The 25551-nt window shown below is 37.0% G+C and overlaps 1 protein-coding gene across 1 annotated transcript in view; it reads left to right on the forward strand.

Moving 5' to 3' along the window:
* EPRS1 (glutamyl-prolyl-tRNA synthetase 1) overlaps positions 1–25016 on the forward strand; it is a 56381-nt gene extending 31365 nt beyond the window's left edge. The window contains exons 18-32 of the mRNA XM_006198871.4: positions 3973–4332; positions 8962–9195; positions 10269–10531; positions 12289–12340; positions 12812–13021; positions 13397–13469; positions 14197–14276; positions 14500–14601; positions 15325–15480; positions 15953–16150; positions 16721–16894; positions 19342–19502; positions 20409–20487; positions 24486–24550; positions 24657–25016. Of these exons, the coding sequence (XP_006198933.1) occupies positions 3973–4332; positions 8962–9195; positions 10269–10531; positions 12289–12340; positions 12812–13021; positions 13397–13469; positions 14197–14276; positions 14500–14601; positions 15325–15480; positions 15953–16150; positions 16721–16894; positions 19342–19502; positions 20409–20487; positions 24486–24550; positions 24657–24807 (2358 nt within the window). The 3' untranslated portion in view covers positions 24808–25016. The remainder of the gene's footprint in view (positions 1–3972; positions 4333–8961; positions 9196–10268; positions 10532–12288; positions 12341–12811; positions 13022–13396; positions 13470–14196; positions 14277–14499; positions 14602–15324; positions 15481–15952; positions 16151–16720; positions 16895–19341; positions 19503–20408; positions 20488–24485; positions 24551–24656) is intronic.
* The last annotated feature ends 535 nt before the right edge of the window (positions 25017–25551 follow it).

Here is a 25551-nt window from a genome sequence, read left to right on the forward strand (position 1 = left end):
TCGCTGGCCTCTTTCTGTTCTTTTTTCATCTTGGGGGTAATGCTCAGTCTCTGTCTTGAAGAATGAGTGAGGAATCTTCCTGGCAATCCAGGTCTGGAGGACATTCCAGATGGAGACGCAGCTGCGTCCTCATCTTACAGGTTGTGGATTTGAGAGGTGGTGGCATGTGTGGAGAGTGAGGGGATTTATTGTGTAGGCCAGAAGTCCTCAGATTTCCTCGGTTAATAGCACCCCTAGTTTTCCAGTGGTTTTTTTTCATGGCACCCCTAAGCTGATGAAATTTCCAACAGTTCTCTTTATAAAGTAGTTAAGTTCAAGCAACTCAATATATATTTATATCCTAGTAACTTAGTAGCCTTATGGAAAAGTAATACACATAAATTGCTGAAAAGAAACACATTTCATTTTTAAAATATTTTGTTCCTAAATGTTAAATATTTTAATTACAGTCTTGTTTTTATTTCATTCTTAAAATGACATGCATTGAAAGAAAAAGAAATACTTTTCTTTCTTTCTTGAACCTTGGACTCGGATGCTTCCGTGCTTGTTTTCTGTTTCCCCAATGATTTTCCTGCGATATTTGATTTTTAGCACAACAATTGTGAAAAATCCAGCTTTGCAAAGATAAGACATTGAAGGGAATATAGCACACTCTGGTGTTGAAAGCAAACCACCTTGAGCTTATAGTGTATGTGATGTTTGACAGATACTGGGATTGTTGCTCAGTCTCCCTCAGATATTTAAAATATCCCATGGTGCCCCTAGGAATTTCCTGTGGCACCCTGGAGCCCCTGGATGTGTAGATTGGGATCCATAGGCATCGGCAGTTGGGTAGTTAATGAAGATTTGGTAGCAGAGAAGAAGATAGTTTGGACAGTGGATTGGATGTAGGATTGGACAGTGTGATAAGTGGTCAGGAAGTCAGAGGATAAGAGCATGGACGAAATAAAATAGAACATGAATTGAGGAAGCAGAACAGTAAGACAGTAACCTCTGACTTTGTTTTGATCGACTAGGTAAATAAATGGTGAATGACCTGAGCAAGGGAAGACAGAAGCACATGGTTTATTAGGAGAGATGAGTTTGGAACTGTTTAGAATGGGAATGTCATGATGTGAGCTTTTAATTTACACAAGCTAAAATCTATGATCTTAGCCGAAAGAAAATTAAAGGAAGAGAAACAAGAATTCAAGCAGGGCGGTATCCTTGTGCTGTTTGTATGCCAGCAGTTCTCAGAACTTTTTGGTCTCACTCTTAGAAATGATTGAGGATCCCCTTTGTGTCTGTGGATTATTTTTATCAGTGTTTACCATAAAAATTGAAATTGAGAAGTTTTAAAAGAAGTTATTAATTCATTTAAAAACAAAAACTGTATAAACCCAACTGTATGTTTATATAATGTTTTTTATGAAAAAATAACTCTATTTTCTAAAACAAAACTTAGTTAGAAGAGTGGTATGGTTTTGCACTTTGCAAAATATCCCATGGTGCCCCTAGAATTTCCTGTGGCACCCTGGAGCCCCTGGATGCGTAGTTTTTGCAAATCTCTTTAAATCTGACGTAGCCTCCAAAAAACCGCAGTGTATACTTACTTGTGAGAGAAAGAGAGCAAAAGAGACAAATTGCATCTTATTATTATTATGAAAATAGCTGTGACCTTGCAAACCTTCTTTGAAAAGTTCTCAGAAATCATATGGGATCCGTAGGCCACACTTTGAGAACAGGGCTAATTGATCAGGAAAAATAGGATTGAGGCAAACTGCTGAAAAGCCTGCGTCTCATGAGGTTTCATTCAGGTGGTGGCTGGGTAGCAGTCACCAAAAGCTCAGCTAGGCTGGGCATCCAGAATGGCTTACTCCCGTGGGCGGCACTGGTTGCTGGCTGTGGGCTAGGAGCTCGGTGGAAGTGCTGACTGGCACGGCTTCGAGTGACCTCTCCAGCATGGTGGTGTCAGGGCAGTGAGACTTGGTGTGTGTCAGCTCAGGGCTCCGAAAGTGAGTGTCCAGCAGACGAGGGGGCGGTGTCATTTAACCTTGGAAGTGTCACATAGCATTACCTCTGACATGTTGCATTGGTTGAAGCAGTCATAAGCTTGCCCAGATTCAAGTGGAGAGGACATAGAGGCCTCATGCTGGGAAGAGTGTCAAAAAGTTTGTGGAAAAGCTTTGAAACCTGCACAGATCATACCAGAAATTCAAGTACAGTTGACCTGCATTTGTACCCAGCATTGCAGTCAGCCATCATTTGCAGCTTTAAACCCTATGCATGCTGCTCTCTCCTTTGATATCTAGGTCTTTGAGATATTTGCCTTCAGTAAACACCAGTATTATCAAAATTAAAGTCTGATCCAGGGTGTACCCTGCTTCAACATTTTTTTTTGAGCACAAGAGGATATACCTTTGAGACATCTTCATTGGCGCTTGCATCTTCATTAGTGGCTTAATGTTAATGGAAAACAGGTTTTTTTTTTTTTAAGTATCACCTGTACTGAAGGAAGGCACTTATACAGACTTTAGCTCTTCTTTAAGATAGTCGTGTATTTCTAAAGCTTTCTCTTTAATTGTGAGTAAGCTTTTTCCTGTCTGCTTCTTCAACAAAAAACATTAACACACTGGGAGAAATCACATACAAGGTGGCATGATTTTTCAGCATTATGTTGACATTGTTCCCCTGTATACCAGCCATGAATGAGTTAGTTCATGTTACCAAAAATAAATGTAGCAGAACAGACTGTGTATGTTTGATACAGTGGCTCCCCTTTTTGTATTCTTCCTATATAATATGATACTATGCACTTATATATGCATATTAGTGTTTGTGATTGTGTGTGTGTATATATATACATATATATATACACCTCGCCAAAATAAATACTGCAAATTACGAGTGATTTAAGGAATTTGGGGGGACTGATTTTCTGTGTATGAGGTTTTTGACTTAACATGGTGACCTCAGAACCTCACCTCCATGTGAAATACCACTTTGACATAGTTTGAGGTGCCTCTTAGCTATCTGGGTAAAGATGTCTAGAAGACCATTTGGAGTGCTGGGTGTGGGATCAGGACAGAGTTCTGGAGTGGAGATGAGACATTTTGGAGTTGAATACACATGGCTTAGTGAACATGAATGAGACTGTTCTGAGAAATCAACTAGAAGACCATAAAAAAGTCACAGGGAAGGAATGATGTGAGAAGGGTTTTAGAAGCTAGAAGGAGAAAAGCGTTCTAGGTGAAAGAAAAGCATGACACTGAGAAGAAAAATAGTATAGTTATTCACTCCCCAGAGGTCATTTTAGTGAATGTATCTCTAGATTTGTTGCATATACTTAATTGTAACCATTTGCATATAAATATGTAATTTTACACTTGGAATTGTTCTACAGTAATGAGTTAAAATTGTTTCACAGTATTTCATGGAGCTCTTGCCTTGTATCTGATTATATCTCATGTTTTAGAAAATTAGTAATAATATCTAACTTATTGATATTTACTTTTTTTCAGCCTTTGTAACTGAAAGCTTTACACAGATTTATTACCTTTTATCTTCCTATCAACTTAATGGGTTCAGTACAATTTTTACCCTTCTCTTATGGTTAAAAAGCAGACCTAGCTTAAGTAACTAATTCAAGATTGCACAGCTAGTATGTGGTGGACCGGTGATTCAGTCTCAGATCTGATGATGTGTCACAGTTTCTTTAACAAGTCCCCTATGGCGAAGATTTAGATTATTTTCAGTTTCTTACCTTGATAAAAATGCTCCAGTGAATATTTACGTACCTCTACCTTTGTTTACTTCTGTCATTTTTTTTAGGATAAATTTTTAAGATTAATATTACTCATGTAAACTTTTTGAAGAGATTGAAATATTTTAGTTTTGTTTTTAACTTAAAATATAAAACAATCAGTTTGATATAATTTTTGAAGGGAGACATTTGATGTGAATTAATTTTACTTTTGGTTTTCTGCCTTATAGACACCTTCTCCTCTTAAGACAAGATCACCTCCTTCTTTGAACAGTACTTGTGCTACATCTGAGGAGTCCTTGGTCCTTTACAACAGAGTAGCTGATCAAGGTGATGTGGTGCGTGAATTAAAAGCCAAGAAAGCAGCCAAGGAAGATATAGATGCAGCTGTGAAACAACTTTTGGCTTTGAAGGCGGAATATAAGGAGAAAACTGGCCAGGAGTATAAACCCGGAAATCCTCCTGCTCTGGTAGTACAGGATGTTTCTTCTAAATCATCATCAGGTATTCTGGACAGTAAATCTCTGTATGACGAAGTTGCCGCTCAAGGGGAGGTGGTTCGTAAACTGAAAGCCGAAAAAGCCCCTAAGGTTAGTATCCTTGAATGAGTTTAGACATGTTGTAAGTAAGCCTTTAAAGTCAAATGGCTTAGTCTACTCTCAGCTTCTTGTAAGATGTATTGTCTATAGACTGTCTGCCTGAGTATTTTGACATATCAATTAGCATTTACTGATGCGTGCTATGTGCCAGGCTCTGGAAATATTAATATGAAGCAGCTCACTTTCGAGTAGGGGAGGGGGCGGGAAGGGAACATACACAGGCTGTAATCCTGTGTGATGTGTATAAAGTGCTCTGAGAAGTGTCTGTGGTTACAGGGGGCCGGGAAAGAGGAAGCAGTTATTAAAGGATATTCAAAATAGTCTTGAAGTAGAAGCAGCCCTTTGAGGTGAATGACTTTCGGAGGAACGTACCCTTAAGTGTAGAGCTGAGGTTCTTAAGCTTTATTGTACGTCAGAATTACTTGGAGAGCTTGCTAAAACACATATGCTGGGCTCCACCTCTTGAGTGTCTGCTTCAGTAAGTCCAGAATGTGCAAAGAATACGCATTTGTAAAAAGCTGTCCAGATGGTGCTGATGCCGCTGGCCTGGGCCTGGGCCTGGGCCTGGGCTTGGGAGACAGCACCAGCAGAGGCAGAGAGGTGTGAAGGCTCAAGGTTTATTCAGGGAATAATAGGATAATGGGTTGTCAAGAGGTTTTTGATCATCAACTGTTTCAGATTTTTTGTAGGGGAACCCTTTAAGTGATACCAAACTTTGAAGTATAAATTTCACTCTTGTTTTAATGATATCTTTAGGCAGTACATTTGCCAAGTGGGTGGTAGCCCTGAGTGTGGAAAAGGATCGTTTGCTCTAAATAAGAGACAAAAGGAATGGCATCTGTGATAGAGAAGAATCACATTACATAAGCAAGATACGTGGTTCTACTCAAACAGTAGCAGAGTTCTAAAACGTGATCTGATGAGTGGTGCTGTAACTGGGCGAGCGCCCAGGGTTGTAGACCCTGGGCCGTGGCAGCAGCACAGAGATACGTTGAACCGCCGGGCATAACTTCCCTGGCTGGAGGGGATCTGTTGTCTCGTCAACATCCTGGGCTTTGGTTGGGGGTGATTGAGTAACTTGAGGCTGTACGTTGCTCATCTCATTAACGTGGTGCTAGGCAGCTGACTGGAAACCCTGTCCCCTAAGATGCTTTCACTCGTGGACATTTGACCGCTGCTGAAGAGAGAAAATGCTTTGGGGGGATCTTGGGTTTTGCTCCAGAAGTTACTTTTCTGTCTCTGCATTGTGAAGTGTGGGAAGTCTTTTCTTTTTCCCCTTTAATAAGCCTGTTGAAGTCCTGCAGAGCTATGATGATCTGAAACAGCTTTGCTCTGAGGAATGAAGGCTGCTCAGTGTATGGGTTTAGGATATAAATCCTTGGTGTGTCCTATCCTGTGGTGAGGTTAGGAGCGCTTTGTACTCTCTGTGTATGTCACGTACTAACTATCGATCCCTTTCTAGACATAATTGGAGGGGAAGGGCTTGGTCTTCAAACTCGTTTTTTCTGAGTGTACATTGATTTTTGTGCTGATCTTGATCAGCTACCTGTGTTGGGGTAGCGTACTTATACTGAGAGTGGCAGCCAACTGTATCTCCCATCCCATTGGGTTAATGAATTACGTCACGCTTTCCTGAAATAGCACTGTGTTGTGCTTATGAAAAGTCAGCCTATGGGTAAAAAAATCTAAATGTCTTTGGTAACTGGGCAGGTACTTTCACTAGGTGCTTTTGATAATGATAAGTGTGATACTGAAATGAGTCTGACTTCAGTTTAGTTTAACCTACATTTATTGAATGCCTACAGTGTGCCATATCTGTGCTTCAAAATATTGCTTGTGTGTGTGTATATATATATTTTTTTTCCTGTAAATGCCAACAGTTGCTGTGTTTATATTTAATCCTCAAAACACCCACGTCCAATAATATTCTAATAATACTCCTTTTTTTATTTGTTGGTTTTAATAGCCAACGAGAAACTGCTTCCTGAAGTAAATATGAATATGAAAGTAACTTCCTGAAGTTTGCAAATCCCAGAATCCAATTCTGACGCATTCCCAAGTAATTTCCCATTAGAGGTGATGGGGCGTGACTATTAGTAAGAGTTGGAAAAAATAAAGTTTGAAACAAGTACTTTTTAAAAGTTTTCTTCACTGATAGTTGAGATGCTCAGGCCATTTTGAAAGGTTCTATTCTTACTATTTTAAATTAGTTCTAGATTTTTCTTTTAATGAAAGTTTCCTCCTTTACCCGTGGAGAGATGTTTCCATCTAGTGGTTGCTGTAAAAATGACTGTTTGAATACTTTTCATTTTAACCATTTTAGCCAGGTGAGCTCTTACCTATTTTCGGTCATATTTTTAATCATACTTTTAGGGTCATTTTTACTTCCTCAAATTCCCATCTTAAACCTTTACTGAAGTCTTTTTGTAGGCAGTTTCCATTCTTATTCATCCTCAGTAGCAATTATTTATTGAAAACTTCTTTTCTTGTCTGAATTGTATGTTAGATGAATCTTTCTCCGTTAAGAACTTAACATCTATTAACAAGTGGTTTTTAAGGTTCTACTATTGTGTAATGTTGTACCGAGTAGTACCATCCCATTTCTCTTTGTAAATGTCTTTTAGTCCAGAAAACCAGAATATCAAAAGAGATTATTTTTTCTCATCCTGTGAGACATATTCAAGTAAGAATCAAAGACCTCTTTTGAAAAAGCAGTTTCATGACATGTTAATAGGATTAAAATGGACATTTAAATTTAGATCACTGTCTCATACCTTCTATAATGCTGTGCACATAGAGTGCTCAAGATCAAAAACTCTGGAATAAACCGTAGATTAAGATTCTAGCTCCACCGTTTATTGTGTAACTTTGAGTGAGGTACTTAATCCTTCTAATCTTTACTTCTTCTATAAAATGGATAAGGGTTGTTTCGAGAATTAAATAAGACGATTTATGTAAAGCACTTAGCGTTAGTGTCTGGCACAGAATAAACGGTGTAAAATGATAGTGATTATGTTTTATATCGATAATTGTAATTCTCTCAAGAATCTTTAGTTACCTTGTAAATCATCAGTTAAGACTGCATAGTGAGTATAATGGTTTCACTCAGTTTTGAAAAATAACCAGAATAGATTACTTAGTCATCTAGAATGTTGCATTTCCCAATTGGAGAGGATATAGATATATATAATTTTATACTATTTTTAGAATATTTCATTCAGTAATGAAGTAGTTTGCCCATATTAATTTTCTCCTTCATCACATTTCTGGAAAATTGTAATCTTGCCAAACAAGGGTTTTTTTCTTTGTGAAATGTGTGCCACCTACCTTCATACTCTAGTCAATACCTGCTTATAGTGTAAAATGGAACTTCTTTCAGATAAGCCTCTTTTTGTAGAAATGGTTGCAGGGAAGTCCCTTAACTTTTTTCCCGTTTTATTTCTTTTAGCTGATGGAAATTTCTTTTTTTCCCTTGATTGTTATGTATCTGATTAACTATGTCCTTTTTCTTAGGACAGGTAGATTTTGCTGTGAAAATGCTTTCAGTTCTAAAGACAGCATAAACAAGAGATAGGTCAGGAGTACAAATCAGACCACTTATTGGCTTCTCTTTGCAATTCTCCTCTTCCCTTTACTTCCTGAGATGCCTAGTGTGGCTGACTCTACATTAACAGGCAGCAAAATGTTGTATCATAAAGTAGCTGGACCAGGAAATGTCATTTGCTGTTTTATAGATGGAAATTCTTTGAAGGTATACCAGTGCTTCCTGTATCCCTCTGACCCCAATTTTAGTATTCCTCCTGGCTTCTGTTGGGTTGTTCTTAACTCTCTGGGGCACAGTTAGAATGTAGCAGTAAAACTTGGATGGGATAATTGAGAGGCACTTTTTTCTGTTTTGTTTGATGCCTTGATTTTCCAGTGGTATAGTGTATAGTATATAGTATAATCTGTGGTTACATGGTGTCACCGTTCAGGTAAGGCGTCCAACTTGGACCCTTTGCCTGCATTGCTGTCTTCTCTGCTAAAGTCACAAGTGTCTCAGTTGGGCTGAGTGTTTCATTCTTTTTCATTAAAATTATGTTGAAGTACCAGCAGCTCATATATTTAGGTGAATGTCTTGTTTCATTGTAAATTTTTAAAAGAGTGATGTAACTGTTCTTTAGTTGAGCCCTAACAATAGATTTTCCAATGCTGCATTTAGTGTCTGTTTAATAGGCTGAAGAAAATAAGGATTTGTGTAGGCAGAGCCATTGAGTTGATCTTTGTTCTGATTTTGTAAATTCTGACTCCACTATATAGACCCAGGGCTTGGAAACTGACAGTTTGCTTGGATGTTCTATAATTTGACTGTTTACACATGTAGAGAGGTCACAGTACTATATGTGTATGTGTGTTTGTTTATTTTTATTTGTATATAGCTTTATGATATTTATATTTTTAACTTTTCTTTAGCTTTGATCTGCTATTTTAGGCTGATGATTTAACTCCTTTCTGCTTGGGTTCCTCCATGATTATTTACAAGAATACTTTGGTGGTAATGAATGACTTTTAATAATCATTGAAATTTTCACAAGTTTCAGAAAACATAAAATATTTATCCTTTTTTCTCTTTTCTCTCAGGCTAAAGTAAATGAAGCTGTAGAATGTTTACTGTCCTTGAAAGCTCAGTATAAAGAAAAAACTGGGAAGGAGTACATTCCGGGTCAGCCCCCCTCACCTCAAAGTTCAGATTCAAGCCCAACCAGAAGTGCTGAGCCTAGTGGTCCAGAAACACCAGAAGCCAAGCTACTTTTTGACAAAGTAGCTTTGCAAGGAGAAGTAGTTCGAAAACTTAAAGCCGAAAAAGCTTCTAAGGTTGGTGTGATATTATGTTCATATGTTTTTGTTTTTTACATTGCAGGCTATTTTCTTTGCCTGAAACATGTTCGCTCCATCACATCTGGCTAACTTCTCATGTTTGTCGGTTCTCAACTCTTTCATCTTGCCTTTTAGAGAAGCCTTCATTGACCCTTTCTCCTCCCAGCTGGAGTTGACTGGGCATTCTCATATGACATTCTTTCTCTGACATAACACTTGAACATACTACATTTTAATCGTTTGCTAAATTCTCTGTTTCTGTCTTGTGTGTAAGATCCTTGAGAATGGGGACCTAGACCCGAGAGTGTCTGGCTCACTGCAGGCCCTTGATGCACACTCTTTGTGTGACTCACTCTCCTGAAGCTCTCTCAGGCTCAAATCTCAGGTTTTATCTTGAGCTGTGGTGTAGTTTGCACTAGTTGTATTGTCCTTACAGGAGTAGGATTTTTTTGGTACAGATTCTCAGGCTAAAGTCAGTGAAGCTGTAGAATGCTTCCTGTCCCTGAAAGATTCATATGAGTAGAAAACGATAAGTCGTTACAGGTTTTGAAGTTTAACCAGTAATAGAGAAATTTGATTGCTGTCATCTTTATAATTGCAGAATGTTAAACGTACGGATTTAATGACTCTTAAACTGCAGTAGAGTGCGTGTTCTATCTCAGTGCTTTCTAATAGAACCTTCTGAGATGGTGGGCGTGCCCTCTAGCAGTTCTCTCCAGTACCGTGGTCACTAACCACAGGTGCTGAAATGCGGCTGTTGTGACTGAGGAACTGAACTTTTATTCACTTGAATTTGCATTTAAATAGCCACGTGTGGCTAGTGATTGTTGCTGAGCGGTGCAGTTACAGTACTGTTGTTTAGACACTGTGTTTCAGTGCTGTCCCTGTTTATCATGTTCTTTTGTTTGCTTTCAGTAGTTAGTATATTTAGCATTCTCCACCCTTACCCTATAACCCTTCTGCCTTTAATAGTATTTTCAAATCTACTTACAAAGCTTTGGACATTGGTGCTTAGACAGTGGTTTCAATTAAATACCATCTTCTCTTCTTCCTCTTTTGTTAAACTAAAGGATCAAGTGGATACAGCTGTCCAAGAGCTCCTTCAGCTGAAGGCACAGTACAAGTCTCTGACGGGAGTAGATTATAAGCCTGTCTCTGCCATTGGGGCTGAGGAGAAAGATAAGAGAAAGAAAGAAAAAGAGAATAAATGTGAAAAGCAGAATAAGCCCCAGAAACAAAATGATAGCCTAAAGAAAGATTGGTCTAAAAGCCAAGGAAGTGGGCTGCCATCCAACGGAGCAGGGGAAGGACAGGGGCCTAAGAAGCAGACCAGGTAATAAAACGTGGGGACTTATTTGAAGTAAAGCAAAGTTTTGGATGAATTCAACTATTAAATTACTAAAAACAAACAAACAAATTTTGGTGAGTTTGACTATCCCATTAAGTTGGAGAATGCTAAAGGTATAATGTCAGCTTTTGTTCATTTTCTATTTCTTTATTTAAATAGGTAACACATGCATTTGCTTGGTTCGGGAATCTGAGAATATAAAAAGTTCAGTGAAATCTCACTCCTGTGTTTCTTTCCCATCTTCCCCGTTCCTCCTACCACCATAATGAATTGGTAACCACTGTTACTAGTTTCTCTGTCCATTGAGAGAGTTTCATTTGCTTACACAAGTAAAAGCAAATAAAAAGACACATTTTTTTCCTCTTTTTCTGCCCTTTTAACACAATTTTAGCCTAACCGTACACGTTGTTTTGCACTTCAGCGGATTTTTCAAATGAAAATCTTTTGTGGGGGCTAAATGAGAACTTCATTCTCGGTAGGATTTTTAAATCGGCAGGTTAAATATAAAACAAAACTGGTTTAAAGACAACACAGTGGAATAGATGATGTTTCAATAACATGATTCCCCTGTTATCCCCATCCCGAAGTTAGAGTGAACTTTATACAAGGTTCACCCTAAGCTGAACGTAAGCTAAGCTGTGGTTAGCAGCTACTACTTAGAAACGCTTTGGTATTAGATTCGTTTAGCTGAATTTCGAATTCTGTTGCATTTCCCGCAGAATACATGCATAATGTCTCCTTAAATAAGATAATGCAACAGTTGTTTTTCCTGCCCGTTGACTGGGTGATCAGATTTATAGAATAGTAGAAAAGAGAATAGGACTTCTCTCTCACCTTTTACCTTCTGACTGTTTGTGAAAGGGCCAGGTTTCGTACAGGCATTTTGTGGAGTTGTGTCAAAGTGAAACAACAGAAAATTCAAATGTAAATACATTGAGATTTTAAGCCAATAAAGCCTTATTTGCAAACTGAAAATATACACCTTTTATAAAACATAACTAATGGATAGATTTTTTTTCTGTGTGGATTGTAAGACCACAGTTTCCTGAATAGTTGTTGGTGTTTCAGTAGAAGGATCATTGTCTAGAATAGTTCTTGATATATAACTTCTTTTTTTCTTTTGAAGTATAGTCAGTTACGAGTGTTGTGTCTAGAATAGTTCTTTATTGCAGATTTATTTTGGAAGCATCTGTCGCTGCAACTTTGATTTACTGCAATTAAAAGAAAAACTTACAGAACATGTAAGGATATAAACACATATACATACATACACACTTATATATTCACACATGTATATACACATAGCCGTTGTTTTTACTATTTTTGATGTGTTACTTTCAGTGAGACACTGATCTAATTTTACCTGGATTGAGATTGGCAAAAGATTCTTTTTTATTTTTTAGTAAGAGAATATCATGTGAATAGGTTCTAACTTTACTATAAACACGTTACCTTATAAAGAACTTTGTAAAAGAAACGTCTGCATTAAAATCATAGCTTTTGTTAGGCTTAGCTTTCCTAGCATTTTTGTGGGCAGCATCACAACGCCTTTTAAGAGATGGTTGAACGTTTTGTTTTCTAGTTTAAAAACATCTTGGGAATGAATATAGAAAAGATATAAATACAGAAATAACTCATACTGAAGAAAGACTAATCTATTTTGAAGTTTAGAGGTTTGTTTCCGTTCAGCCTAAAAGCATTTGCTGAAGAAGAGATTTATATTTTATCTTTTATTTCTACAGGTTAGGTCTTGAGGCAAAGAAAGAAGAAAATCTTGCAGATTGGTATTCTCAAGTGAGTATGTGTTCAGTTGATTTTTATGTTCTAAATTCCTCAAAGGCTACTTTATATTTAGATTCTAAAATCCAGACACAAAGTAATAATGTATAATGCCTTTAACAATATATAGAATAGTCATGTAACACGTCATAGTTTTCAAAACATGTTCACATGAAGTAGTGAATTGAGAAATAGCCCTATGAGATAGCATCTCATTATTTGAATTTTTTTTTTGGTGAGGTAAAGAGATTAGTCCAAAGTCACAAAACGGTAACTAGCGGAAGCAAGATTAGAATTAAAGTCTTCTAAAGAATTTAGAGCCCTGGTGTTGCTCAGCATAGAATGATCCATTTTACACTCACATTAAGAAGATGCACCAACAGTGGAAGCCTCTGATTTGAAGCTTGGTTATCATACTCTTGGCACTTACAATATCGTTTTGGTTCAACCTAGGCTTCATAGAGACTATGTTTTCCTTTTAAAAAGGTCATCACAAAGTCAGAAATGATTGAGTACTATGATGTAAGCGGCTGCTATATTCTTCGTCCCTGGGCATATTCCATTTGGGAATCCATCAAGGACTTTTTTGATGCTGAGATTAAGAAACTTGGCGTTGAAAACTGCTATTTCCCCATGTTTGTGTCTCAAGGCGCATTAGAGAAAGAGAAGACTCATATTGCCGACTTTGCCCCTGAGGTAAGTTAGCCTGCTTTATTTTTGCAGTTCTCTCTCATAAACTCAGAAGTGTATTTTCAGTTTGCACTTGAATAGTAATTTAAAAGGCAAATTACAACAGCTAACTTAGAGAAATGTAAAGCCATTAAAAAAAATTGTTTCTTTCGTCAGGGCAAGTTACTATTCTTTTTATTACATTAATTTAACTGGCTCTCATTTTTCAGTAAACATTTATAAGGACAACAGGTATCTACCTTTTTTTCGCAGTGAACAGCAGCAACCATTTTAACTTGCATTAAATGATATAGAAAAAATTGAAATAGAGATTTCCTACATCTGTCCTGTTTCCCTAAAGTGTTGTTAAAAAATGTATGAGAAATGATTTTATCTTCCTAGGTTGCTTGGGTGACAAGATCTGGCAAAACAGAGTTGGCAGAACCAATTGCTGTTCGTCCTACCAGTGAAACAGGTGAGGCTGGGCCTTGGCGCACGGGAGAGAGCTCGTGGAACGTTAGAGACAGCTTCTAGAGTTGTCTCACCTTTTATTTTGTGATACTTATAATCCTTGTTGATGACATAAAGTTTAGTGAATGCTGATAAAGATGAATGCAGATTTAAGTGGTGTTGAATTTTATTCTCTGTACCATATTGACTGTGGAGCTCTTTAATTGTTAGGATAAAGGTGGGTTTTTTTTTTTTAACTCTTGGCATCATTTTTAATTTCATGCTATAGTTTTTCAGAACTTTCCAAGGAGTTTTATTCTTGCAATAGTTTCTGTCTTGGACTTGATTATAAAATTGCAAACACTAATGTTTTATACCGTATTTACTTACAAATTACTCATTTTGATGTTACATTTAGATTCCTGTAGGGTTTTTATAGGTTTCTAAGTGATTTCATTTTTATCGTGTATTATTCTTCCAATGGCATAGTTAGGAAAGTAGAAACAGCTATTGTTATCTCCATTTTGCAGGTAAGAAAATCTCTGAAGGGTTTGGTGATTTTCCTGAAACTACACATAGAAAGTAGGAGTACCTCTTGGAAATTTTAGGAGTACCTTGTTGGAAATACCATTCACAGGCACAACCACAACATTTTAATTCCTATTAATTATGTTGCCAGTTTAACCAGCCTTTGAGGAAGAGTAAAACCTTCAGTGACTAACCCTGCCTGTGTTTTCACTGTGTCTTTTCAGTAATGTATCCTGCATATGCGAAATGGGTGCAGTCCCACAGAGACCTGCCCATCAGGCTCAACCAGTGGTGCAACGTGGTGGTAGGTGCACACCTCTTCTCATAGTCTTCCATTATTCTTCTTACTCATTTTAAAAAAAAACACATTTTTTCCTGTATTTTTATATTCAGAGGTTTGAGAGTATGGAAGCAGTTTTGAAGTATTTTGGATCACAATTAAATTTCTGATTACTTACCACGTAAAGTTGTTACTGAAAATTGAAAAGCCCTCGCTAACGATCGAATTGTGTTCCTGCCTCTTCCAGCGCTGGGAGTTCAAGCATCCTCAGCCTTTCCTGCGCACTCGTGAATTCCTTTGGCAGGAGGGACACAGTGCGTTTGCTACGTTTGAGGAAGCAGCAGAAGAGGTATAAAAATTGTCTCCCATATTAAGTATGTTCTAACTCTTTGTCCAGGCTGTGCTTTGTTTTTTTTTTTTTTTTTCTCTCCCCAGCCATAAGTATTGCAGTGCTGTCTGTTTATATAATAGTCATTTAGGAAACAATTAAGCTGAAGTTCAGTCTGATCTCAAAATGACATTGAAAGATAATTTCCTGGTATAAATTATTTTGTTCCTTAAAATGTTATGTATCACCTGTTAAAAAACAATTCAAATGTACACGGACTTAAGAAATTGCTTGTTGAAATTTTATTAGAAAATGAGCTGTTGTATCATGTGACTTATTCCTCAATAAAGCTGAAGAAAAAAATTTTTTAAAGAAAAAAACTTTTAAATTTTCAGATGAAAATAGTTTTGGACTTCAGTGTAAAGAAGGAATTGTAATCCCATGGGTGAAATTAATTCCTCGTGAGATTTTCACCCTGCTTACTGTGTATCTTTCATGAGCATTTATTTCTCTTATATTCTAAATTTATGTACATTTAGAAAAAGTATTCAGCTTCTTTGCACACTGCTTTGTTGACTGTCTTTCTTAAGGAATTCATACTGACTAACCTTTTTATAAAAAAAGATTTTTGTTGTTTTCAGTGTTTTTCCCGCCATAGTTTTAAGTAGTGCAGTTTAATAGATCGATAATAAATAAATATATACCACAAATTGGAACACTTTTACATTTAAAATGTTGTTACAGGTTTTGCAGATCCTTGACTTATATGCTCAGGTATATGAAGAACTCCTGGCAATTCCTGTTGTGAAGGGAAGAAAGACTGAAAAGGAGAAGTTTGCGGGAGGAGACTACACAACGACCGTAGAAACGTTTATATCTGCTAGTGGAAGAGCTATCCAGGTACCAGACCGCTGCGCGGGGCTCCTAGGGGACCGTACACGTAGCCCGCGGGCAGATCTGACAGGGTTCTTCTGTCATCAGACAAGTAGCCTCTTAAAAAACCAGCACTTCATGTGCTTTCTCGGCCATATTGTAATTTCAGGCCAATCTGTCTCATCCCTCTGAGTCTCTAAGGTCAGTTAAGTCAAGGTTTGTATCCTGAATTATTAAATATTAAAGCATGGATTTTTTTTTAACCTTTGTAGTTGAAGTTACTCCTGTATAAGGGGCTGCTCACAACAGTACACTACTGTAATATTTTTGGACTAATTTTAGTCTCTGTTGTACCAGTTATGCTTAAAAAACTTAATGTAAAAAAATCAGGGATGATAAACGGGTGTCGTGCCATTTTTAAGGCATGTGATCTTATAGTAATCATATTCAGAAGCATAATAGGTCGTTAAAATTAAAGTGAGTGTTTCTCTGTTTTTAGGGAGCAACATCACATCACTTAGGGCAGAATTTTTCTAAAATGTTTGAAATCATTTTTGAAGATCCAAAGACACCAGGAGAGAAGCAATTTGCATATCAGAACTCCTGGGGCCTGACAACTCGAACTATTGGTGTTATGACCATGGTTCATGGGGACAACGTGGGCTTGGTATTACCACCCCGTGTAGCCTGTGTTCAGGTAAGGAGAATACTTCTGTGTATCATTTCTTTTATAAAATGTAAGTCATAACTAGTAAAGAAAATTTAGAAGTGGGATTTTCTAAATGTCATTCAGGTAGATTTTGCTGATACAGAATCAGTGTAGGAAACAGTCTAGACCTCAGTGTTGTGTAGCTATGTGTATTATTTGGGTTACTGTTTCTTACCTAGTTTTAATTTGAATTAAAAGTAAATTTTAATTAAGGTTTTGAAATCTAAAATACAAGTAAATTTTAATTAAAAGTTAATTTTTTACCTACTTTATAAAACTTCTAGAAATTATTTTCTGAAATGATTTTTAATAGGTTAAATGAAAAACACAAGTGCATTTATCATGAACCAACAATATGCAGGTAATTGCTAGATATTAGATTAGAAATCACACGATTGATTTGTGTTAAGACTTACAGTCACTGGTAGGTTTTGGATACCTGGATACCATGGTATATCTCGATACCATGTGGGTGATATGACTTCATTACTTCTGTATGCTGATTTTTTTTTAAATATAAATTTAAGTATAAATTTGTGATACTGTGCTGGATTCTAGGTGGTGGTTATTCCTTGTGGCATTACAAATGCACTTTCCGAGGAAGACAGAGATGCTCTTACTGCAAAATGCAATGATTATCGAAGGCGGTTACTCAGCGTTAATATTCGAGTTAAAGTTGATTTGCGAGATAACTACTCACCAGGTTGGAAGTTCAATCACTGGGAGCTCAAGGTAAGTTCTTCAGTTGCGTATTTTACTCCCACACTCCCAGTTTGGATTTAGATTTTGTTTCTGCAGATATATACTTTTATAAAATATAAGGCTGTTTCATTACTTGTCTCTATTTTGATAGTTAAATGTTCTTTTTATCTTCACTTAAACTAAGTGTTGAACACAGACACTGTTCAAAGCATAGTAATATTAGGATCTAAAGTTGATATATTTGCTAAATTCAAAATCATTTTGTGGAAGCTTATTTTTGTTCTTTAAAAACGATCTTGAAGACCTTGTTTATGGTTAATAAACCCCGTGGTTGCTACTAACACGTTTATGTCAGGAGTTCATAAAATAAATAAGTTATTTAAGCAGTAAGACTATCAGAATAATGGTGCATGGGCGTCACCTCGCTGTCATTGTAACAGCTAATCAGATTAATTTCATACTTGGTTTTTCATACCACGTTGTTTCATAGCAGCTTGTTGATTTTTATTTTGTGTATTTAAAGCTGGTCTAAATTCTGGCTTAGTGTTTTTAATACAACTTTTATTTATTACACATAGTCAGTATAAGATCTATAGTCTTAATTCCATTTCTCAGACTTTGGGATCTTTTTTTCTTATGATGAAACAGTGAATCTTACTAGAACTAGCAGTTAGGAGTCGAATTTATAAAATCACATTATAGGAAATGGATGAGAAGATGTAGTGAGACTACAGCTTCAAGCTTTCAAATGTGGAAGCTCAGCAGCAGTGGCATATTCAGTATCAATGTATGTCAGGTTCCTAACGTTTTTACTTACTTAGAAGTAGCGGTTGCACAATTCCAGTAATAGTTTGTCTAAACCCATTTGTACCTGCTTGAGGTACCAAAGAGAAACTTACTCCTTGCTACTAGGTGGGTGGAAAGGGGGGAAAGGCCATTCATACTTTCTTCTATGTCCCTCCTCTTCCCCTTCCTCCTTCATCTCACTCCTCCTCCCAGGACTGACTTGACTTTGCTCTGTCGCTATTCTTTTCCTTACCCTGGTGAACCCGTACTGTGTGGGGGAGGCGCCTTAGTAAGAGTTGACTCTGCTGCAGCTTCCTAATCTTCAGAACTTAGGAAAGAAAACAAAGCACCCAAGTTCTAAAACTAAAGGACACTTAAGAAAGAGAGTTCCCTAGCTAGTGAAAAGGACTGATCATACATTTAATGCCAAGAGTACCTGAGGGAAGAAAACATTTGGGAAGATCTAGATTCATATTTATTCAATAGTGACTAACTTTGTGATCTCCTTTCCCAGTACAGTGTGCAGTCCTGTTGTATTGTGTCGCCAGGTCTTTTAAGTCTCCTTTTATCAAGAGTAGTTCCTCAGCCTTTCTTTGTAATTCATGACATTGACATTTTTGTAAATAAAGATCGGTAATTTTATAAAATATTCTTCAGTTTTGATGAATTTACTCATTAAGGTTTGCCTTCTCCAGTAACTTTTCTTTTCTCTTCTAGCTGAAGATAATCTCCCACTTCTGATGCTCTGCACTGATTTTTATTATTTGTATGCATACATTATTCACCCTGCAAAACATGATGCTTCCTGAGGACAGGATCTACTTCTTACTCATCTTTTCAATCTCATTGCACTTAACACTGTTTCCTACACATGCATACATTGGATGAATAAAGGAAAACAAAATAATGTAACAGTTGGTATATAGTATTTTATACCAGAGTGTTCATTATTTTACAAAATAAGTCTTCTCCAGGGGTAGATCATTTTTTTCTAGAGTAACATTTAAAATTTTTCTTTTGGCTTTGTTCATAAGGATTGAACATCCACAAGGCTTAAACTTGCCTGTGGTCCTTGAGCTCCTTTGTAAAAACCACAGGGTGCTGGGAGGGGTTCTCAATGTGCAGCTGCAGGACCAGCATTCTCAGCATCACTTGAGAACTTGTTAGAAATATGAGTTCTCAGGCCCCATCCCCGTACCTCTTGTTATAAGACACTCAGTGGGTGGACCCCAGCAGTCTGTGCTTTGACAAGCCCTTCACTATCTGTTGTTTAAGGTAGAACCACAGAGCTAGGGCTTCCCAACCAAAGGACCCCATGTGCCGTGAGTGAATCAGGGATGTGCTGGGGGGCCTTAGGTGGCTCTGGCTCTGAGAGGCCTGTTTACCCCCGTGTGCCATCCCAGTGTGATCTTCTACGTGTGCTGTCATGTGAGGAAAGTTAGGAACACTCATCGACACAGCTACCCTCGTGTTTCCGCATTAAGCTCGCTCTTAGCTCAGAACCACTCAGGAGGTACCTTTTTTCCTTTGATGCCTTCTTACTGGAATAGGTTTCTGTAGTATCTCAGGAATACTACCCACTTTTTAAAATCATTGGCTTGTCTTTGTTCTTTGGATTTTCATGATTAGATAGAGCCATGGAATGTCTGTGTATTCATCTGGAGACACGCATGCCTTTTTTTGTTTTTTAGGGAGTTCCCATCAGACTTGAAGTTGGGCCTCGTGATATGAAGAGCTGTCAGTTTGTAGCTGTCAGACGAGATACTGGAGAAAAGCTCACAGTTGCTGAAAATGAGGCTGAGACTAAACTGCGTGCTATTTTGGAAGACATCCATGTGAACCTCTTTACACGGTCCGTTCCTTAGACTTGTTTGTGTCTCTCATCTTCAAGTCCTGCTCAGCCCTTGAGATCTATACCGAGGAATCCTTTCATTGCCCCAGTGGGAAGGAATCTTTCCCTCCGAACTCCCATGGTTCTTAATTCTCCTTTCTCTTTGTGTTTTTTGACTTGTATTATGATTGGTTTTTTGTGTGTGCTTTCTGCTCCTTACTGGGTTTTCAGTGGTGAATTGTCTGTCCTGTGGACTAATTTGGATTAATTTGAGATCCAGGGTTTTATGATATATAAAATTTGAAGGGCAAAGGCATTGATTCTCACCTATTGGATACACATTAGCAGCACCTGGGGAGCTTTAAAAAATACCGGTGCTTGGGACCCTCCCCAGAGATGTTAATTTGATGTAGAGTGGGCCTGGATCCTAGAGTATTAAAAGCCCCCCAGTCTTATAAAAGACTAATGCACTATGGAAATAAATTGAATAGCGTATACTTACGTGTTTTTCCTTTCCTAAATGTTTTCATGCCTTTGTGTTTGAGTCTCACAGTTCGATACGGTAGTTAGACGAGTATTTTTCCAGTTTTGTAGATGGGAAAACTAAGACCAGAGAGGTTTTAAAAATAACCCAGACTCTCACAGGAAGTAAGTGGTAAAGCCAGATTTAGAATATTGATCAGTAGAGATTTAATGGCAGCAAAGTGATTATTATCTGCATGTGCTTGGCAGATTCTTTAATGTTCACAATAATGCAGGGATGGACTGAGATGTAGTGAATGTCACTGCTAGTGGCAAAGCTGAGATTCGTATTGAGTTCTTCTCACTTCTGCCTATTTTTTTTTCATTAAGTTATGCTGTGTTTTAAAAACTTTTCACATTATTAATAAAAAAAATATGTATTCTTTTCTAATTATTGCTTGATAGGGCTTCTGAAGACCTTAAGACTCATATGGTTGTGGCTAATACAATGGAAGACTTCCAGAAGGAGCTCGATTCTGGGAAGGTAAGAGACTTCTGAAAAGTTTTGACTATAAACATATTTCAGTAAATGGTATTTTAAGACTAACTGAGTTTATGCATGATGTTAATCTTTTTTTCAAAGCCAGTCACACAAAAGGATCATATGTTGTTCAGCATTACGTACTCTCATTTTCCACTGGCTTTCCTGAAGCACTGCAACATTAAATCATTTTTGGATGACACTGTGAACGGGTTATGTAAAAGCTGTTTCGCACGCACATTACGCTGGCTCACCAAAATTCATTCTCTGTGACGCCTAGTATTTTCATTATTGAAAATTTTCATTTTGTTTTCTCAGTTTGATGTAAGTTCCTAAAGTAAGAATTGTTCTAGTTTTAGAAATGTGATGTGCAGATTCCTAAAATAAGGCAGTCTCATTTCAAGTCTCTGAGCCTATATACTTACCCAGATCTTAAACAGCTGAACTTTCTGAATAATAAGTGAAAGTATTATTCATTTCTAAGCCTGTTTTTGAGAATGAGTGGGTACTTATGGCTCCTTAAACTACACAGGCTTTCCTAATAACTCTTTTAAGAATTTATCAACTTTGTGTTGCGTGTATGCAGGTGTTCACAGCTGAAACCTAATTTTCATAAAGGAGAGGTCTTGATTTACAAAATTATTAATTACTGGAATGAATCCCTTAGGAACATTAGTATCCTGGTGTACACATTTGATTATATAGCCAGTCCTGTGCCCTCAAGTTATAAATGAGAAAAACCATGGAGCGAGGTCTAATAATAAACTACCCTAAGCCATACAGAAGCAGACCTGGGATTAGAATTTAGCTCTCGCTTCTGATTTAGCTCAATGCACTTCCTTCTGGCTTTGTGTTTTTGTGTTTTTTGTTTTTTTAAATTCATGCTGAGAGTGTAAGACAACATTTTAGTTGGTTGTGGTCATAGTCTCTTAACATGTCTCTTTTTGCATGAGGTGGAAAATGTTAATCTCTTTGGCTCTCACTTTAAAATCTGTAAAATGAGTGAAAAATAGTATCAAAATCCCCTTCAGAGCCATAATTCTTCAATATTTAGCCTTCAGTTATTCTTGGCTTATTGCCTTATCTTTCACTTTTCCGGTTTCCATAATTTGTCACGTGACTTCAAACTATTTCTGCTGCTTCTAGCATTCTGGTTAGAGAATGGATAGTCATCTGATGCCATGTGTATTTTTTCTTTCATTCTCTTTCATTGTAATTTATTTCTTATAATTTTTTGTGTCATTAAGTATTGAATTTTATAACTTCTTTTATTATAGACATATGGTAGTCACTTTGCAGTACAGTCTATTAAAGACATTGCATAAGAGTTAATAAATCAATAGGGTACCTATCAGTTAATTCATTACTTTCAAAGAAATCTCAGTAGATACTAGTGGAATCATATCTTTCGTTCTAATATTAGATAAGCTAAGCTGCTAGAGAGATTTCAACATGTATCCTAAAGCAGAATACAGCAGTTTAGTTGTGTGTCCAAAGATCACATAGAGACCAAAGCAAGTTTTGTTATCTTGTGTTCAGTCATCGGTTTCATCCCCCATCTTACCTCATGTTGACTGACCATCAAGCAACCTTTGAGGCTGTGGTAAATAAAATGGGATTTACTGGGAGGTGGGAGGGAGAAAGGGGTCTTCGGAACTTCAGTGTAGGTGAGAGTTTGCGTTTCTACTCTCCCCTGTTGGTGTAAATGAAAAAAAATTTTTATATCTGATTTGCAGGACTTGATTTTAGTAAATTTTTCCAAGGGGATGATCTTAATTCAATGAAAAATAAATAGTATTTACATGTAACATACTTTTGACTGTTGACATACATTACTAATCTATGGATCACTATAATTTTTGAGTATTAATATTTCTCATGATTGAAATTTTCTGCAGAGTTTAAGGTATTACTTATTGCAAAAGATTGTGTTTTGGGGGGTGGGGAGTATAGGTTAGTGGCAGAGCACCTGCTTGGTGTGCTTGAGGTCCTGGGTTCAATCCCCAGTGCCTCGGTTAAAGGGAAAAAAAGAAGAAAAAAAAGGTTGTGTCTTTTTAAAACGTAGATGTAGAAATAATAAGAAATAAAAAGATAAAAACCTTTCTATGGCTGAATAAATAGTCTAAAAATGCATACTGTCCTTTTATATTAATGAATTACATGCATAAATAATAAGAAATTTCAGGTCTTACATAAACTTCACTTTGAGGCTGTAAAGAATTAAAACTTTTTTTTATATGAAATTATCATTTATGAGTTCGGATACATTTACTAACAGCTTTAGTTGAATTTGTTCACATACTCTTATACCATTTATAATTTTAAAAATCATTATCTTAGAAATCCCTTCTCAAGACTTAGTGATTTTTTTCCTTACAGAAAAAGACTACTTAACTGTAAAATGTGTTGTTATTAAAAATAGCTTTAAGTGTTATGAGTCAACAAAAGTAGAATTTCTAAGAAACCAAATTTAAATTCATTATTCAAAAACATTCTTTGGTAGTTGTCTTAATATTTTTATCATTGCATAATTAGAGACTGATTCATTCTGTCTTCTGTAATGTATTTTAAAAATACTTTTATGGATGTACGGTTTTTTCATTCAGTTTTGTTTGTATAAATGCTAATAATTTACCAAGTTTCAATACAGGGAAGTAACTGTTATTTCAGCTCTCGTATCTCTAGGTTCGTTTTTGCTTCAGTTTTCATCACACAATTTCTATACTTAAATTTCGTATTATTAACATATATCCAATAATTATTAGTTTTATATTGTTTGTAACATTTAATTATTTATATATTAAAATAATTCTGTAATTATCAATTTAACATATATTTTAAAACCTATATTAAAACATTTCAGAATACTTATTATTATCATCTCTTCTACCTTCCCTTCACCCCCACCCACCATGCTTAGAAGTTTATCACCTCTTTATTGTCTTAAGGCACGTCACCAAAATAGCAGTTTATCAGATTTGGGAATTAGGCTGACACATTCTGCTAAATCAGCATAAGAGACATAGGTAACTAAACCCTTCCTCATCCTACAGTGATGTTCTCCTGTTGAATGACTCAGATTTTGGTAATTTCCTAATCTATTTACTTTCACTTTACTTCTTAAACAAGCTTTTTGAAACATGTTTAACCGAATCCCAATTGCATGGAAGGGTTTCCAGGAGGTACTGGCTTTGAGCATGGAAGGTGTGGCTGGGACTGGCTGATCACAAGTTGATGAGGAAGTTGGGTAACCTTCTGGCTGCTTTTAAAGTAGCATTTCGAATGTGTTGGGGGTTATCCATATGTTTGCCCTCTCTGCTCTCCACTAACGAACTTTTTACAGGACTAATGCGTAATTATTGCTGCAGACAAGCCTCATTTTGATGCAGACTTATGAAAAACTGAGGATTTACAACTTAGAGAAATCTTAATTCTTGTCTAGTCCAACATCCACGTTTTTCAAAAGAAAACTCGGGGCTAGAGATTTTCAGATAGGCAGTGAATTTCAAATTTAGGATGAAATCCCAGGTCTCTTGATTCTGCCCATTATTCTATACGGTCTATGAAAGAAAGTTTGGGAGGTTTAACCACAGTTTAAAACTCAGTTTACTACTTGTCGTCTCCCCTCTATCCTCCTGATAACCACCTAGCCAGGTAGAGCAGGCAGTAGTCTGGATTTGCAGTGGGGGATTTGAGATTCACCTTTTGTTCCTTCTCTTAGCACTGTGTTGTAGCCAGCTTTTTTGGACATTTAAGTGTATTGCAAAGATATCTTTGTTGGGTCCTGATGTTATACAATGTGTAGGTTTTGGACAGTGGAACAACATTCTTTCCTACCTCAGGCACCTCTGAGCAAAGTTCCTGGCAGGTGTGCAAAGGTATCATGGCCAGAAAACTGCTGGGAGACCTATCCTTTTTGCCTGTAGGTTTAGTAGAGAACTCAAATGTCCCTTTTATGGAATAGGAGGAGTTGTAAATACTGAATATTTTTTTCTTACTAGATCGCTCAGATTCCATTCTGTGGGGAAATTGACTGTGAAGACTGGATCAAAAAGACCACCGCCAGGTAAGATAATTACACTTAACAGATGAAACTTGTGCAGTCGTGCAGTGGGAAAGAATAGGAATATACAGCTTACATGAATGGAATTCTTCTTTGTTTCTAATTTCAGGGATCAAGACCTTGAACCTGGTGCCCCATCGATGGGAGCAAAGAGCCTTTGCATCCCCTTCAAACCACTGTGTGAGCTGCAGCCTGGAGCCAAGTGCGTCTGCGGCAAGAACCCTGCCAAGTTCTACACCTTGTTTGGTCGTAGTTACTAAGGCATGAAACAAACACCATCTCCAACCCTCCTCGCTTTTTAAAATATTGGTAGTAGTATCTTCCCAGATATAGACAGTTTTATGATTTTTTAAAATAAAAGTTCAAAAAGGAGCTCACATAAGACAGACACCTATTCTTATGCCTAAATTAACAGTGGAAAAAAGTCTTTTCTGTAAAAAGAACCCCCGTAATAAATATCATGAACTAATATTGTTTCATGTATTCATTTGTTTCTGAAATCCCTGAATTCTGTGCTACAGGAAAAGTCCTATGAAGAGATGAAAATGACTGTTCTTGATCTGAGGATCCCTCACATTTCAGACCTTGAACCACCAATTTCCTGCTTCTTAAATGTTGGAGGACTTCTTTTCTTTAATTCCTACTAAATCTAAAATTGCCCTAAATCTTTCTGTTTAAAAAGCAAAACAAAATCACAAACGTACCAAAAAAAAAAAAAAGGTTTCTTTTGAGCTCCTCTCCCCCTCTGGTTCCTACTAGTTACCATGAGTTCTTCAAAAACCCAGGCATGATTTCTTTAAGAGCGATCAGCCCTCCTCACTTCTTACTTTGCGCTTTTCCTCCCCCTACTTCTGCCCCCACCTCCCACAACGCTGTTCTCACAGAGGTCGCTGCCACCCCTTCTGACCAAAGCTAACGTCTTAGTTTCCTGTCGTACCGTGTCCCTCTGCTGCAGGCCTGCTGCTGTGCGACATTCTCCTTTTTACTCAGATCACTCCTGTGAC

This window comes from Vicugna pacos, chromosome 23 (genome assembly GCF_048564905.1).
Source record: "Vicugna pacos chromosome 23, VicPac4, whole genome shotgun sequence".
NCBI lineage: Eukaryota > Metazoa > Chordata > Mammalia > Artiodactyla > Camelidae > Vicugna > Vicugna pacos.